The 13,452-nt window shown below is 36.6% G+C and overlaps 1 protein-coding gene across 4 annotated transcripts in view; it reads right to left on the bottom strand.

The window, feature by feature from the left end:
* Positions 1–13,452, bottom strand: part of Il1rapl1 (interleukin 1 receptor accessory protein like 1) — a 1,800,273-nt gene that overhangs the window by 1,530,800 nt on the left and 256,021 nt on the right. For all 4 annotated transcript variants that reach the window (XM_060376664.1, XM_060376665.1, XM_060376667.1 and 1 more), the window contains one exon: positions 364–468. In XM_060376664.1, coding sequence (XP_060232647.1) covers positions 364–445 — 82 coding nt within the window. In that variant the 5' untranslated portion in view covers positions 446–468. The remainder of the gene's footprint in view (positions 1–363; positions 469–13,452) is intronic.

The raw sequence follows: 13,452 nt of genomic DNA, 5'->3' as shown, positions 1-13,452 counted from the left end.
CTATAGACATAGTTGAAAAGGAAATAGTAATATTAAGAACTAAGATGATATAATACACAGCAATGTCCCATTAAAAATGATACTTGGCAAGAGAACAATAATAATCACATAGCTTTAATGTACAACTTTTGGTATGGAACTTATTCGAGTTTCAAAATCATGTCAACAGTATAAGCAACATTAATTTTCACACACTAGCACTTTTGTAATTGCCTATTAATGCCTTTCACAATTGCCCTATATACCTATGATATGAACACATATGGATTCCTAACATTTCCAATATCTCACAAATAATACATGTGTACCTCTTTCAGTCACTTCAAAAGATAACAAGTGAAAAATAAAGGAGGCACTTCTTACCAGAACCTCTTTTGGTCACGACCTTTAGACTCTGAGTGAAAGTAGCATATAGGAGAATAAAATGCGGAATCGGAGCTTTCATCTTCCAGTTCTTAATGGCTGTTCCTAAAAGAAAATATAAAAAGGAAAACATAATTTAAACGATCTATTAACACATTTTAAGAATTTTCTGTACATCTGTTTCTAGACAGAGTCATGCTATATCTCCTTGGTTGCCTTTAAATTCTCTATAGAACAGGCTGAACTGGAACTCATGATACCCTCCAGCTTAAGCCTAAGAGGTGGATTTACAATGTACCCAATGTACCTGGGTCTTGTGGACCTTTTTGTCATGCATATTTGAGACAATGAATTATTCATAAGGAAAGAATACCACAAACAGGATCTATATTACATTTTTCAACAAAATGTACTTTATAAGTTAAATCAAAATCAATGATGGTTATAACATTTCTATAAGCTTCTCAGAATGATATCAAAATCATATGTTCACATAAAGTTTAGAATTTCTCTAAATGTAGAGACGGTACTTGTCTTTAATTGGGAAAACAATTTCTCCATTTTGAGAACAATTTATTTTAATACACATTACAGAAATTAACATTAATAATAATAATAATAATACTTTATTCACTTTGTTTCCCAGCTGTAGCTCCCTCCTTATATCCTCCCAGTCCCACTCTCAGTCTTTCTCCCTCCCCTATGACCCTCCCCTAGTCCACTGATAGGGGAGGTGCTCCTTCCTTACTATCTAACTCTAGCCTATCAGGTGTCATCAGAACTTTCTGGTTCCTCTTTTTCTCTGACCTAATAAAGCCAGCAGGACAGAGGGAGGTGATAAAAGAGCAAGCAATGGAATTCATGCCAGTGACTTTTCCTGCTCTTCTTATGAGGGAACCCCCATGGAGATTGAGCTGACTATGGGCTATATCTGAGCAGGGGGTCTAGGTCCTCTCAGGCATGGTCCTTGGTTGATTCATCAGTCTCTCTAGGTCAACCTGGGTGAAAATTTTTGGCTCTGTTCATCACCTTGTGGAGATCCTGTCTCCTCCATGCCTTTCTGTCTTCCCCTCCTACCATAAGATTCCCTGCACCCTGTCCAAAGTATGGCTATGGGTCTCAGCCTCTGCTTCCATACCCTAATGGGTAGAGTCTTTCAGAGGTGCTCTTTGGAACATTCCTGTCCTGTTCCCTGTCTTCTACTTCCTGTATCTATCCTGTTTGCCTTTCTGAGTGAGGATTGAACCTCTTCCGTAGGCTCCTATTTGTTGTTTAGTTTCTTTGGGACTATAGATTTTACTATGTTTATCTTATATTAATGTTTCATATCTACTTATAAGGGAGTATATAGCATGTGTGTCTTTCTGCTTCTGGGTTACCTCACTCAGGATGATCTTTTCTAGTTCCATCCATTTACCTGTAACTTTTATAATTTTTGTGATTTTAATTGCTGAGTAGTATTCTATTGTGTAAATGTACCACAAATTCTGTATCCATTCTCTGATTGAGGGAACACTTAAGGGACAAAACATGCTGGAAAAGTTGTTGAGAAAGGGGAACTGTCCTTCATTGCTGGTGGGAATGTAAACTTGTACAACCACTTTGGAAATCAAACTGGTACTTTCTCAGAAAGATAGGAATAGTGCTACACAAAGATACAGCTGTACCCCTCCTGAGCATATATCTGAAAGACCATCAAACATACATCCAGGACATTTGATCAACTATGTTCATAGCACCTTTATTCATAATAGCCAGAATCAGAAGAAAATATGGTTTCTTAGGCGTTTTCCTTTACAAACAAATTATCATAATTTATATGTGTCTAAAGATCTGAGATTTTCCTTTGACCGCTTCCCCCAGACTTCCCAGGCCACAGAGGAGGACAGTGCAGACAGGATAAGCTAGGGTCAGATGGAAGGGGAGGAGAACTTTCACTATCAGTGGACTTGGAGAGGGGTATAGGAGGAGATAAGGAAGGGAGGGTAGGATTGGGAAGGAAGGAGGGATGAGGTTACAGCTAGGATACAGAGTGAATAAACAGTAATTAATATAAAAAATAAAAATTTAATTAAAGAAGATATCTGAGATTTTCTAAAAGTAAAAACATTAAAACATACTTCAGAAAAAAATTAAGGCATTTGGCTATATTGTTTGATAAAAGGTACACTTTCAATTGAAGCTACACAAATATATGTCATCTTCTACTATAAAGGTCTCTTCAGAATACTAAGAAGAATATTAGCATACTCTGGTATCCAAAAAGCAAAATATTAGTTCATTGTAAATGAAATATATGTATTTTTTTCTTCTCCTTAAATGTCACAACTTTTCCAATTTTGTATATAGATAATGGATAGATTGCATACATTTAAGGTATGTTCCCTGGTATTTTGATATGCATGTACATTATGAAATAGTTATAATCAAGTAAATCAATACATCTATCTCATGGCATAGTTGTCCTTTATGCCTGAGAGATCAAAATCTGTAAAATGAAAATATATTATTAGCAAATATCAAGTATATAGCACAATTTTATTAAGTATAGTCTCCTTGATGTATATCAGACTTGAAGAATTTATTCGTTTACTTGGTCAAGTTTTTGCTCTTGGAACATCTGTTCCCTTCCCCTAGAAGTGTGTGGAGATAATAAATCTACTGTTTCTGTTCTTCTCTATTATAAGATGAAAATAGAGTTCAGCACTACTGGACTGAATTTGAAAAGTAGCAGGTGAGAACACAGTTCCAATATATTGTAAGGGGTATGACAACACAAGTTTCTTTGCCAGACATTTGATGGCTGCTCATAGCCAGCAGCCTATCACTATGAGTTCATTAAATATGAGAAAGCTGAACTGCCATTTGACAGCCACTTATTTTGCTCCCACAACATCCAATGTATCTGAATATTTTAAATGATTAATTCATTCACATTAATAAAAGTCTGTTAAAACATATTCCACCTTAGAAATAGAAACCAAAATCCATTCACTTGATACATCATCATCAGTATAATCCCCAAATCAGAAATTAAAATAAAAAGCATAGCATTGAGAATAAGCTATTTTACTTTTAGCACACACTTAAGTGATGAGGATATTTTTTTAAAGTAAGAAACTTGAGTCACATAAAGTTATAAATGAAGCTCATCCAAAGAGCCACTTCATCAGGCATATCTAAGTAAATGCCACATTGCATTGCAAGACTGAGTCATACATTCCTTGAACCCAAATCTTGTTTCCTAGATACCACACTAACTAGAGCTACAGAAAAAAATTGAAGGCAGTATCTTCTGCTTTCAGGTTAGCAGCAAGTATCAGTTCCTTTCTTGGTAAGGATTTAATAAGTTCTTTATATATTTTGGATATTAATGCTCTGTCAGGTATAGGGTTGGTGAAGATCCTATCCTAATCTGTAGGCTGTCGTTTGTTCTTATGACAGTGTCCTTTGCTTTACAGAAGCTTTTCAGTTTCATGAGGTCCCATTTATTGATTGCTTATCTTAGAGCCTGTGCTGTTGGTGTTCTGTTCAGGAAGTTGTCTCCTGGGCCAAGGAATTCTAGGCTCTTCCACACTTTTTCTTCTAACAGACTTACTGTCTGCTTTTAAGTTGAGCTCTTTGATCCACATGGACTTTAATTTTGTTCAGGGTGATAAATATGGATCTATTTGCATTTTTCTGCATGTAAAAACCCAGTTAGACCAGCACCATTTTTTGAAGATGCTGTCTTTTTTCCATTGAATGGTTTTGGTTTCTTTGTCAAAAAATCAGGTATCTGTAGTTGTATGGATTTACTTCTGGGTCTTTTATTTAGTTCCATTGATCCACCATTGTGTGTTTGTGCCAATACCATGCAGTTTTTATTACAATTGTTCTGCAGTACAGCTTGATATCAGGGATGGCAGTACCTCCAGATGATCTGTTGTTGTACAGGATCATTTAGGCAATTCTGTTTTTTTTTTTTGTGTGTGTGTGTGTGTGTGTGTGTGTGTGTTTCCATATGAATTTGAGAATTTTTCTTTCAAGGTCTATAAAGAATTGTGTTGGCATTTTGATGGTAATTGCATTGAATCTGTAGATTGCTTTTGTAAGGATGGTCATCTTCACTATGTTAATCCTACTGATCCATAAGCAATGGAGATCATTCCATCTTCTGATATTTTCTTCAATTTCTTTCTTCAGAGACATGAAGTTTTCTTTTTGTTGTTGTTGTTGTTGTTTTGTTTTTCTTTGAACAGGTCCTTCACTTGCTTGGTTATAGTCACACCAAGGTACTTTATGTTATTATGTTATTAGTGGCTGTTGTGAAGGGTGTTGTTTCCCTAATTTCTTTCTTGGCCCTTTTGTCTTTGGTATACAAGAAGGCTTCTGATTCTTTTGAGTTAATTTTGTATCCACCACTTTGTTGAAGGTGTTTATCAGCTGAAGGAGTTCTTTGGTTGAATTTTCGGGGTAGCTCATGTATACTATCATACCATCTGCGAATACTGACAGTTTGGAAATCAATTTTGCTCAGATAATTAGGAATAGTGCTTCCTCAAGATCAGCTATACCACTTCTAGGCATATATCCAAAATATGCTCAAGTAGAGAATAAGGACATTTGATCAACAATGTTCACAGCAGCTTTATTCATAATAGCCAGAACCTTGTAACAACCCAGATGTCCCTTAATGGAGGAATGGTTACAGAAATCATTGTACATTTACAAAATTGAATACTACTCAACAATTAACAACAAGGAAATTATCAAATTTACAGGCAAATGGTGGGATCTAGAAAAGATCGTACTGAGTGAGGTATCCTAGTAGCAAAAAGACACACACAATATATATTCACTTATAACTGGATACTAGACCTACAGTAGAGGATAAACGTACTTAAATCTGTACACCTAAAGTAGCTAAGCAGGAAAGAAGTCCTTGGGCAAGATAATCAATCCTCACTCAGAAAGACAAACAAGATGGACATTGGAAGAAGTAGAAAACAGGAAACAGGACAGATGCCTATTATAGAAGGCCTCAGAAAGACTCACTCCAGCAGTGTATCAAAGCAGATGCTGAGAATCTTAACCAAACTTTGGGCAGAATACAGGGAACCCTATGAAAGAAGGGGAGATAGTGGGACCTGGAGAAGACAGAAGCTCCACAAGGAGAGCAACAGTACTAAAATACGTGGACCTAGGGGTCTTTTCAGAGAGTGATAATCCATCCAAGGACCATTCATGGATTTAACCTAGAACCCCTGCTCAAGTGTAGCCCATGGCAGTTCATTCTCCAAGTGGGTACCCTAGTAATGGGAGCAGAGATTGTCTCTGACATGAACTCAGTGGCAGGCTCTTTGACCAACTCCCCTCCTACGAGGGGGTTGCAGCCTAGCCAGACCACAGAGGAGGTCAATGCAACCAATCCTGATGAGACCTGATAAGCTAGGGTCAAATGGAAATGTAGGAGGACCTTCCCTATCATTGAACTTGAAGAGGGGAATGGGAGGAGATGAGGGATGGAGGGTGGCACTGGGAGAAAATGAGGGAAGGGGCTACAGCTGGTATACAAAGTGAATAAACTGTAATGCATATAAAAAATAAAATTTTAATTTAAAAAAATGGTAAAAGGGGGGGAGTTAATCAGCACTGCCTAAGAAACCTCAGGATCCATCTATAAACTGCAAGCCCCTCCTGCTTAACTATCATTTTCTTTTTCTTCTCCTTCAAAATACTACTTCCTTTCCAATTTCATATTTATGAAACATAAAGACTAGGTTGCAGTTTTATTCCTTAAATTAAAATTGGTTAAGAAAGCATCAATTTTGTAGCATAAAATTCCTTAATTGACTCCCTTGAAACAGTGTATTAAGGAAAAGAGAATTATATTCATTTCATGGCTTTGTAGCATCAAAATCCTTAATTGAATCTCTTGAAACTTTCTATTAAGGAAAAAAGATTTAAATTTATTTCATGGCTTATTGTCTTGGTTAATCTATAATCTTTACAAATATTTTTGAGAAATTGTAATGAATCTTAAACTGAAAGATATATTAAATATGGCTAATCATCAATATCCATGACTTCCTGTACTGTCAGCAAAATTAAAATTCTTACCTGGAAATAACAATGAAAGTGAATCTAATACTTCCCTTTTTCAGCAGGCAATAAGTTAAAAGACTTTTATGTAATGCTTAAAAGCATAAATAGCAAAAAGACTTATGTATACTATGTTTCCTTATTGTACATACCAGCCATTAATTACAACTTATAAAAATTAAATTTAGTAAGAGGTTAATAAAAATCATAAAATATGGTATAACAAGTGTTAAATTTTCTGAATCTCAGTAATTACTTAAGTGTACTCAAAACCATATTGATGATGATATGATACACTGACAAATGATGAAATAAAGCAAGTGGAGTGGTACTAATTTTGTGGCATGGAATTAGGCTAGTACCTGAGGATTGCTTGCCTTCAAGTACTGTAACCCCCACAACAATCTATCTAATGATGGTTATAAATGACTAAAAGTTAAGTGACATAAGATAGACACAATGAATGGAGAAATTTATTCACATTTTACATGAGGATGAACATGACAGCATGAGATTTCATGAACCACTTGGAATAGCATGTGCTTTGAAACATGTAAATTTTTTATTTTAAGGTCCTAAATCAAATGGGCCTAATACATGTTACAGAACTTTTCACCCAAATTCAAAAGACTATACCTTCTTTTCAGCACCTCATGGAACCTTCTCCAAAATAAACCATATAATTGGTCACAAAGCAAACCTCAAAAGATACAAGAAGATTGAAATAATCCCTTGTATCCTTTCTGAACACCATGGACTAAAACTGGACCTCAACAACAACATAAATAGCAAAAAGTCTACACACACATGGAAACTGAAAAACTCGCCACTCAATGACAGCTGGGTTAGGGAAGAAATAAAGAAAGAAATCAAAGCTTTCATAGAATTCAGTGAAAATGAACACACAACATACCCAAACTTATGGGAAACAATGAAAACAGTGCTAAGAGGAAAATTCATAGCACTAAATGACTTCAAGAAGAAATTTGAAATATCTCATTAAAGCAACTTCAAGTCTCTGAAGAAAGAAATTGAAGAAGATATCAGAAGATCTCACGTGCATATGGATCAGTACGAATAACATAGTGAAAATGGCCATCCTGCCAAAAGCAAACTACAGATTCAATGCAATTACTATCAAAATGGCAACACAATTCTTTACAGACCTTGAAATAACAATACTCAAATTCATTAGGAAAAAGAAAACAACCCAGAATTGCCCAAATGATCCTATACAACAACAACAACAGATAATCTGGAGGTACCACCATCCCTGATATCAAGCTGTACTACAGAGCAATAGTCATAAACACTGCATGGTGCTGGCATAGAAACAGAATGGTGGATCAATGGAACCAAATAGAAGATCCAAAAATTAACCCACACACCTACAGATACTTGATTTTTGACAAAGAAGCCAAAATCATACAATGGAAAAAAAGACAGCATCTTCAACAAATGGTGCTGGTCTAACTGGATGTTTACATGCAGAAAAATGCAAATAGATTCATATTTATCACCCTATACAAAATTGAAGTCCAACATTAAATCAGACACACTAAATCGATTAGAAGAAAATGTGGGGAAGAGCTTAGAACTCCTTGGCACAGGAGACAGCTTCCTGAACAGAACACCAACAGCACAGGCTCTAAGAGCAACAATCAATAAATAGGACCTCATGAAACTGAAAAGATTCTGTAAAGCAAAGGAAACTGTCATAAGAACAAAACAACAGCCTACAGATTGGGAAAGGACCTTCATCAGCTCTGTATCTGACAGCAAGCTAATATACAGAATATATAAAGAACTCAAGAAGTTAAACAGCAATAAATTCAGTAATCCAATTAAAAAATGGGGTAGAGATCTAAACATAGAATTCTCTGGAAAAGAATACTAAATGACAGAGAAACATTTAAGGAAATGCTCAACTTCCTTAGTTATCAAGGAAATGCAAATCATAAGGACCCTGAGATTTTACCTTATACCCATCAGAATAACTAAGGTCACAATGTCAGATCCTGGGACAGTGACGTCATAGCTGGAAGTTCTGTGTGAGGTGGAGCAGATATGCGGATAGGAAATGGCCTTCCATACAGAAGGTGTGGGGTGCGCTCTTTATCCTCCACTCAAATTGGCCAGGAATCTTACACTGCTCTGAAAAGTCTGAAAGAAAGAAAGAAAGAAAGAAAGAAAGAAAGAAGGAAGGAAGGAAGGAAGGAAGGAAGGAAGGAAGGAAGGAAGGAAGAAAAAATAAAGCTGGGTGAATACCTGTAATCTCAGCATTCTGGGCAGGAGAGGCAGGCAGATCTCTGTGAGTTTGAAGCCAGCCTGGTCTACAAAGGGAGTTAAGAACAGCCAAGGCTACCCATAGAAACCTTATCTCTAGAAAAGAAGAAGAAGAAGAAGAAGAAGAAGAAGAAGAAGAAGAAGAAGAAGAAGAAGAAGAAGAAGAAGAAGGAGTGCCAGCTCCCCACCCCTATTTAATCTTAATCTTACCCAAGAAAGCACACTATTTCTTCCTGGTGTCTACTCTGGCAACTGAAGAATTTTTAATAAATTTTTGCTTTATGTATGCAATTTCAAACAACTCTCTGGCAATCCAACTGAAGCCCTCCCTCTTTTTAATAAAGTAAAATAAAAAATGAAAAAAAAAAAAAACTCAAGTGACAATATGTGCTGGAAAGGATGTGGAGAAAGGCGAACCCTTCTCCATTGCTGGTGGGAATGTAAACTTGTACTAATGCTTTTGAAATCAATCTGGTGCTTTCTCAGACAATTAGGAATAGCACTACTTCAAGATCCAGCTGTAGCGCTCCTAGGCATATATCAGAAAGATGCTCAGGTACACAAGGACATTTGCTCAACCATGTGTATAGCAGCTCCAATAGTAATAGCCAGAATCTGGAAACAACCCAGATGTCCCTCAACCAAGAAATGGATACAGAAATTTTTATACATTTATGCAATGAAATACTACTCAGCAATTAAAAACAAGGAAATCATGAAATTTGCAGGTAAATGGTGGGAACTAGAAAAGATCATCCTAACTGAGACACCCATGGATCAGAAACACACACATAGTATATACTCACTTATAAGTGGATAATAGATATATAATACAGAATAAAAAATACTAAACTCTGTACACTTAAAGAAGCTAAGCAAGAAGGAGGATCCTGGGTAACATGATCAGTCCTCACTCAGAAAGACAAATAGGATGGACATTGGAAGAAGGAGAAAACAGGAAATACGACAGGAACCTCCCACAGAGGGCCTCTGAAAGACTCTATCCAGCATTGTATCAAAGCAGATGCTGAGACTCATAGCTAATCTTTGGGCAGAGTGCAGGGAATCTAATGAAAGAAAAGGGGACGGAGGATAGTAAGACCTGGAGGCAACAGGAGCTCCAAAAGGAGAGCAACAGAACAAAAAAATCTGGGCCCAAAGGACTTTTCAGAGACTGATACTTCAACCATGGACAATTCATGGATATAAATTATAACTCCTGCTCATTTGTAGCCCATGGTAACTCAGTATACAAGGGGTACCCTAGTAAAGGGAACAGGGACTGTCTCTAACATGAACTCAGTGGCTGGCTCTTTAATCACCTCTGCCTGAAAGGTGTGCATCTTTGCCAAGCCACAGAGGAAGACAATGCAGCCAGTCCTGATGAGACTTGATAGAAGGGGAGAAGGACCTCCCCTATCAGTGGATTCGGAGAGGGGCATAGGTGGAGATGAGGTAGGGAGTGTGTTATTGGGAGGGGAAAAAGAAGGGGGCTACAGCTGGGATACAAAGTAAATAAACTGTAATAAATAGAAAAATTAAAATTAAAAAAAAATTATTTGTAATAATCACAATAATTTAGATGTGGAAGCTGGAAAATCAGGAGAAATTTATTGTCATTCTTGACTATATTCGATGCTCATGTCAGGAATTTCTCCACCAGAAACTAACTAAAGGTGTTTAAAGGGACTAAATTTGGTTATAATTTGTTGTAGCAATCACTGGAAGCTTCTATAAAATGATTATAGTGAAATTTAATAAGGATTATCAAGTTGACATGATCTACAGTAAACTAGAAAATAAACCTCAAGCCATGCCTATGAGACAGTCTCTAGAATAGTTAAAATATATGAGATGGGAAGCCAGGTACAGTGCTGCACACTTCTAATAGCACTCACGGAGGCACAAAGAGGCAGATAGCTGTGAGTTTGAGGCCAGCCTAGTCTAGAAATTGAGTCTAGGACAGAGGAAGCTTTACCCCAAAACCCTGTCTTGAAAACAAAAGAAAACAAACAAACAGAAGATATATGTTGGTTAAATAACAGAAACTATGGATGACAACATCCTATTAGCTAAGGAAGATACTGAATATAATGAGAAAAAAGAGAGAAGAAATATTCATTACTCTCTGCTTTTTGGCTAACACTGCAATGTAGCCAGCTGCCTCGCACTCTTGTTGCCTCTTGACTTAGCCTGAAAACTATGAGCCAAAATACATCCTTCTTTCCTAGGAGTACTTTTGTAAGTTACTTTGTTCCAGCAATGAGACACATAACTCAAAAAAAAAAAAAAAAGGCAAGTTTCACTGTGAATTATGCTTTGATTATAATAAAAGGAATTAAATGTATCAGTCTTAAGTTGTCTAGATTATTCAAGACACTTCTTTGATATAAACTGAATTATTTTCTAAAACATAAGCTGAGGTTAAAGGAAAGAGTTTTTCAAGTAGTGACAAAATAGATGGTAAGAATCAACCTTTGACAGTTAACAGTTATACAATATATGTAACACAGTGACACAAATGAGGTCCATTATGATATTGTGTTTCCAAATATTGGCAAGTGTATCATAAATGTTTTGAATAATAGCAATAGAAAATTTTAGAAAATTATAATTTGAGTTATGATGAATTTAACAGCCTAAGCTATCGCACTGATAATTTTTTCACATATTTAATTAAATATATTATCAAAAGGTTAAGTAGGGTGATGGAAAATAACTATGTTATAATCGTAGCTTGCCTTAAATATATAAATTAGGATAAAAAGGATAAAGAAAAATAACAGAGGGAATTTTATACTTTCAATATTTGGGCCTACCAATATTTATGAGACAGGCAAAAAGAAATGAAAGAAGAATGAGGATGAATATAAAGCCGGTAAAATCTAATGACACTGTTAGGTGATCACATATAATTTGAGAATTATAGGAGCACAATGAGCTTTAGAGTTAAAAGCCTTGTTATCATAATGCCGAGCCTTTTTTTTTTTTTTGACTCTTTCATTCCTGATTATAAAATGCTAGTGGAGACATCAGAAGAAGAAGAAAATGGGAAACAACCTAGGAACCTGCCACAGAGGGCCTCTGAAAGGCTCTGCCCTGCAGACTATCAAAGCACACACTGAGACTTATGGCCAACTGTTGGGCAAAGTGCAGGGAATCTTATGTAAGAAGTAGGAAATAGTAATACCTGGAAAGGACAGGAACCCCACAAGGAGAGCAAATGAACCAGAAAATTTGAACACAGGGGTCCTCCCAGAGACTCATACCCCAACCAAGTACCATGAATGGAGATAACCTAGAACCCCTACACAGATGTAGTCCATGGCAGTGTAGTGTCCAAGTGGGTTACATAGTAATGGGAAGAGGGACTGCCTCTGACATAATCTGATAGGCCTGTTCTTTGATCACCTCCCCTTGAGGGGAGAGGCCACAGAAGATGACAATGCAGCCATTCCTGATATGATCTGATAGACTAAGATCGGAAGGAAGGAGAGGAGGACCTCCCTTATCTGTGGACTTGGGGAGGGGCATGCACGAAGAAGGGGGAGGAAGGGTGGGACTGGGAGGGAGGGTGGGACTGGGAGGGGAGGGGGGCTTATGGGGGGATATAAAGTGAATAAACTGTAATTAAATAAAACATAAATAAATAAATAAATAGAAATGTTAGTGGAAGCTCAATTTTATTTTTCTGTGCAGTAGGTGGTGAGATATAAAGTGTATGTATGAACGAACAGAAGTTGAGGTTTGTCTATAATATAGTATGGGGATAATGAAGACATCCATGTCTGCTTTTTTCTGTTTTAAACAAAAATAATTCTGTTTATTGGAATTGCTTTCAGTTGGACATTTGCTTTAAACCACACGTTATCTCCATCTCAAACACAAGAATCCCTTCTCCCCACCAACCTACAACAGACATCCTTGTTTTGGTGAGGCAGAGAATGAAGAAAGTCAGAGGAGGTTCATGAAATTAGAAAGCAGTTGTAAAGATGTGTCAGTGATCTGGAATATATCACTAGAAGAAAAGTACACGGTGATTAATATAAAGGTACTTTACCAATAAAATAGAGAGAAGCTACATTTATTTATTTTTATAAATGCTGAGAAAAAAATAGGAATGAAAAAAGCTGGTGCTTTCTCAGAAAATTAGGAATAGCACTACCTCAAGGTCCAGCTATACCACTCCTGGGCTCCCAAAAGATGCCCCACCATTCAATATGGACATTTGTTCAACTATGTTCATAGCAGCTTTATTTGTAATAGCCAGAATCTGGAAACAACCTACTTGTCCCTCAACAGAGGAATGGATACAGAAAGTATGTTACATTAAGGAAATCATGAAATTTGCAGGCAAATGGTAGGAACCAGAAAAGTTCATCCTAAGTTAGGTAATCCAGATGCAGAAAGACAGATATGGTATTCATTCACTTATAAGTGGATATTAGCCATATAATATAGGAGAAACATATTAAAATCTATAGTCCTAAAAAAGCTAAACAAGGAAGACCCTAGGGAAGAGGCTGAAACCTCACTCAGAAAGGCAAACAGGATAAACATTGAAAGCAGGAGAAGCAAGGAACTAGACAGCAGCCTTCCACAGGGGACCTCTGATGGGCTCTTCTCACCATGGTATTGAAGGAGATATTGAGACTCATATCTAAACTTAGGACATAGTGCAGGAAATGTTATCATGTTATCAAAGAAGGTGGAGGTAGA

Source organism: Meriones unguiculatus, assembly GCF_030254825.1.
Source record: "Meriones unguiculatus strain TT.TT164.6M chromosome X unlocalized genomic scaffold, Bangor_MerUng_6.1 ChrX_unordered_Scaffold_30, whole genome shotgun sequence".
NCBI lineage: Eukaryota > Metazoa > Chordata > Mammalia > Rodentia > Muridae > Meriones > Meriones unguiculatus.
This window is presented reverse-complemented; position numbering and strand designations above follow the sequence as displayed.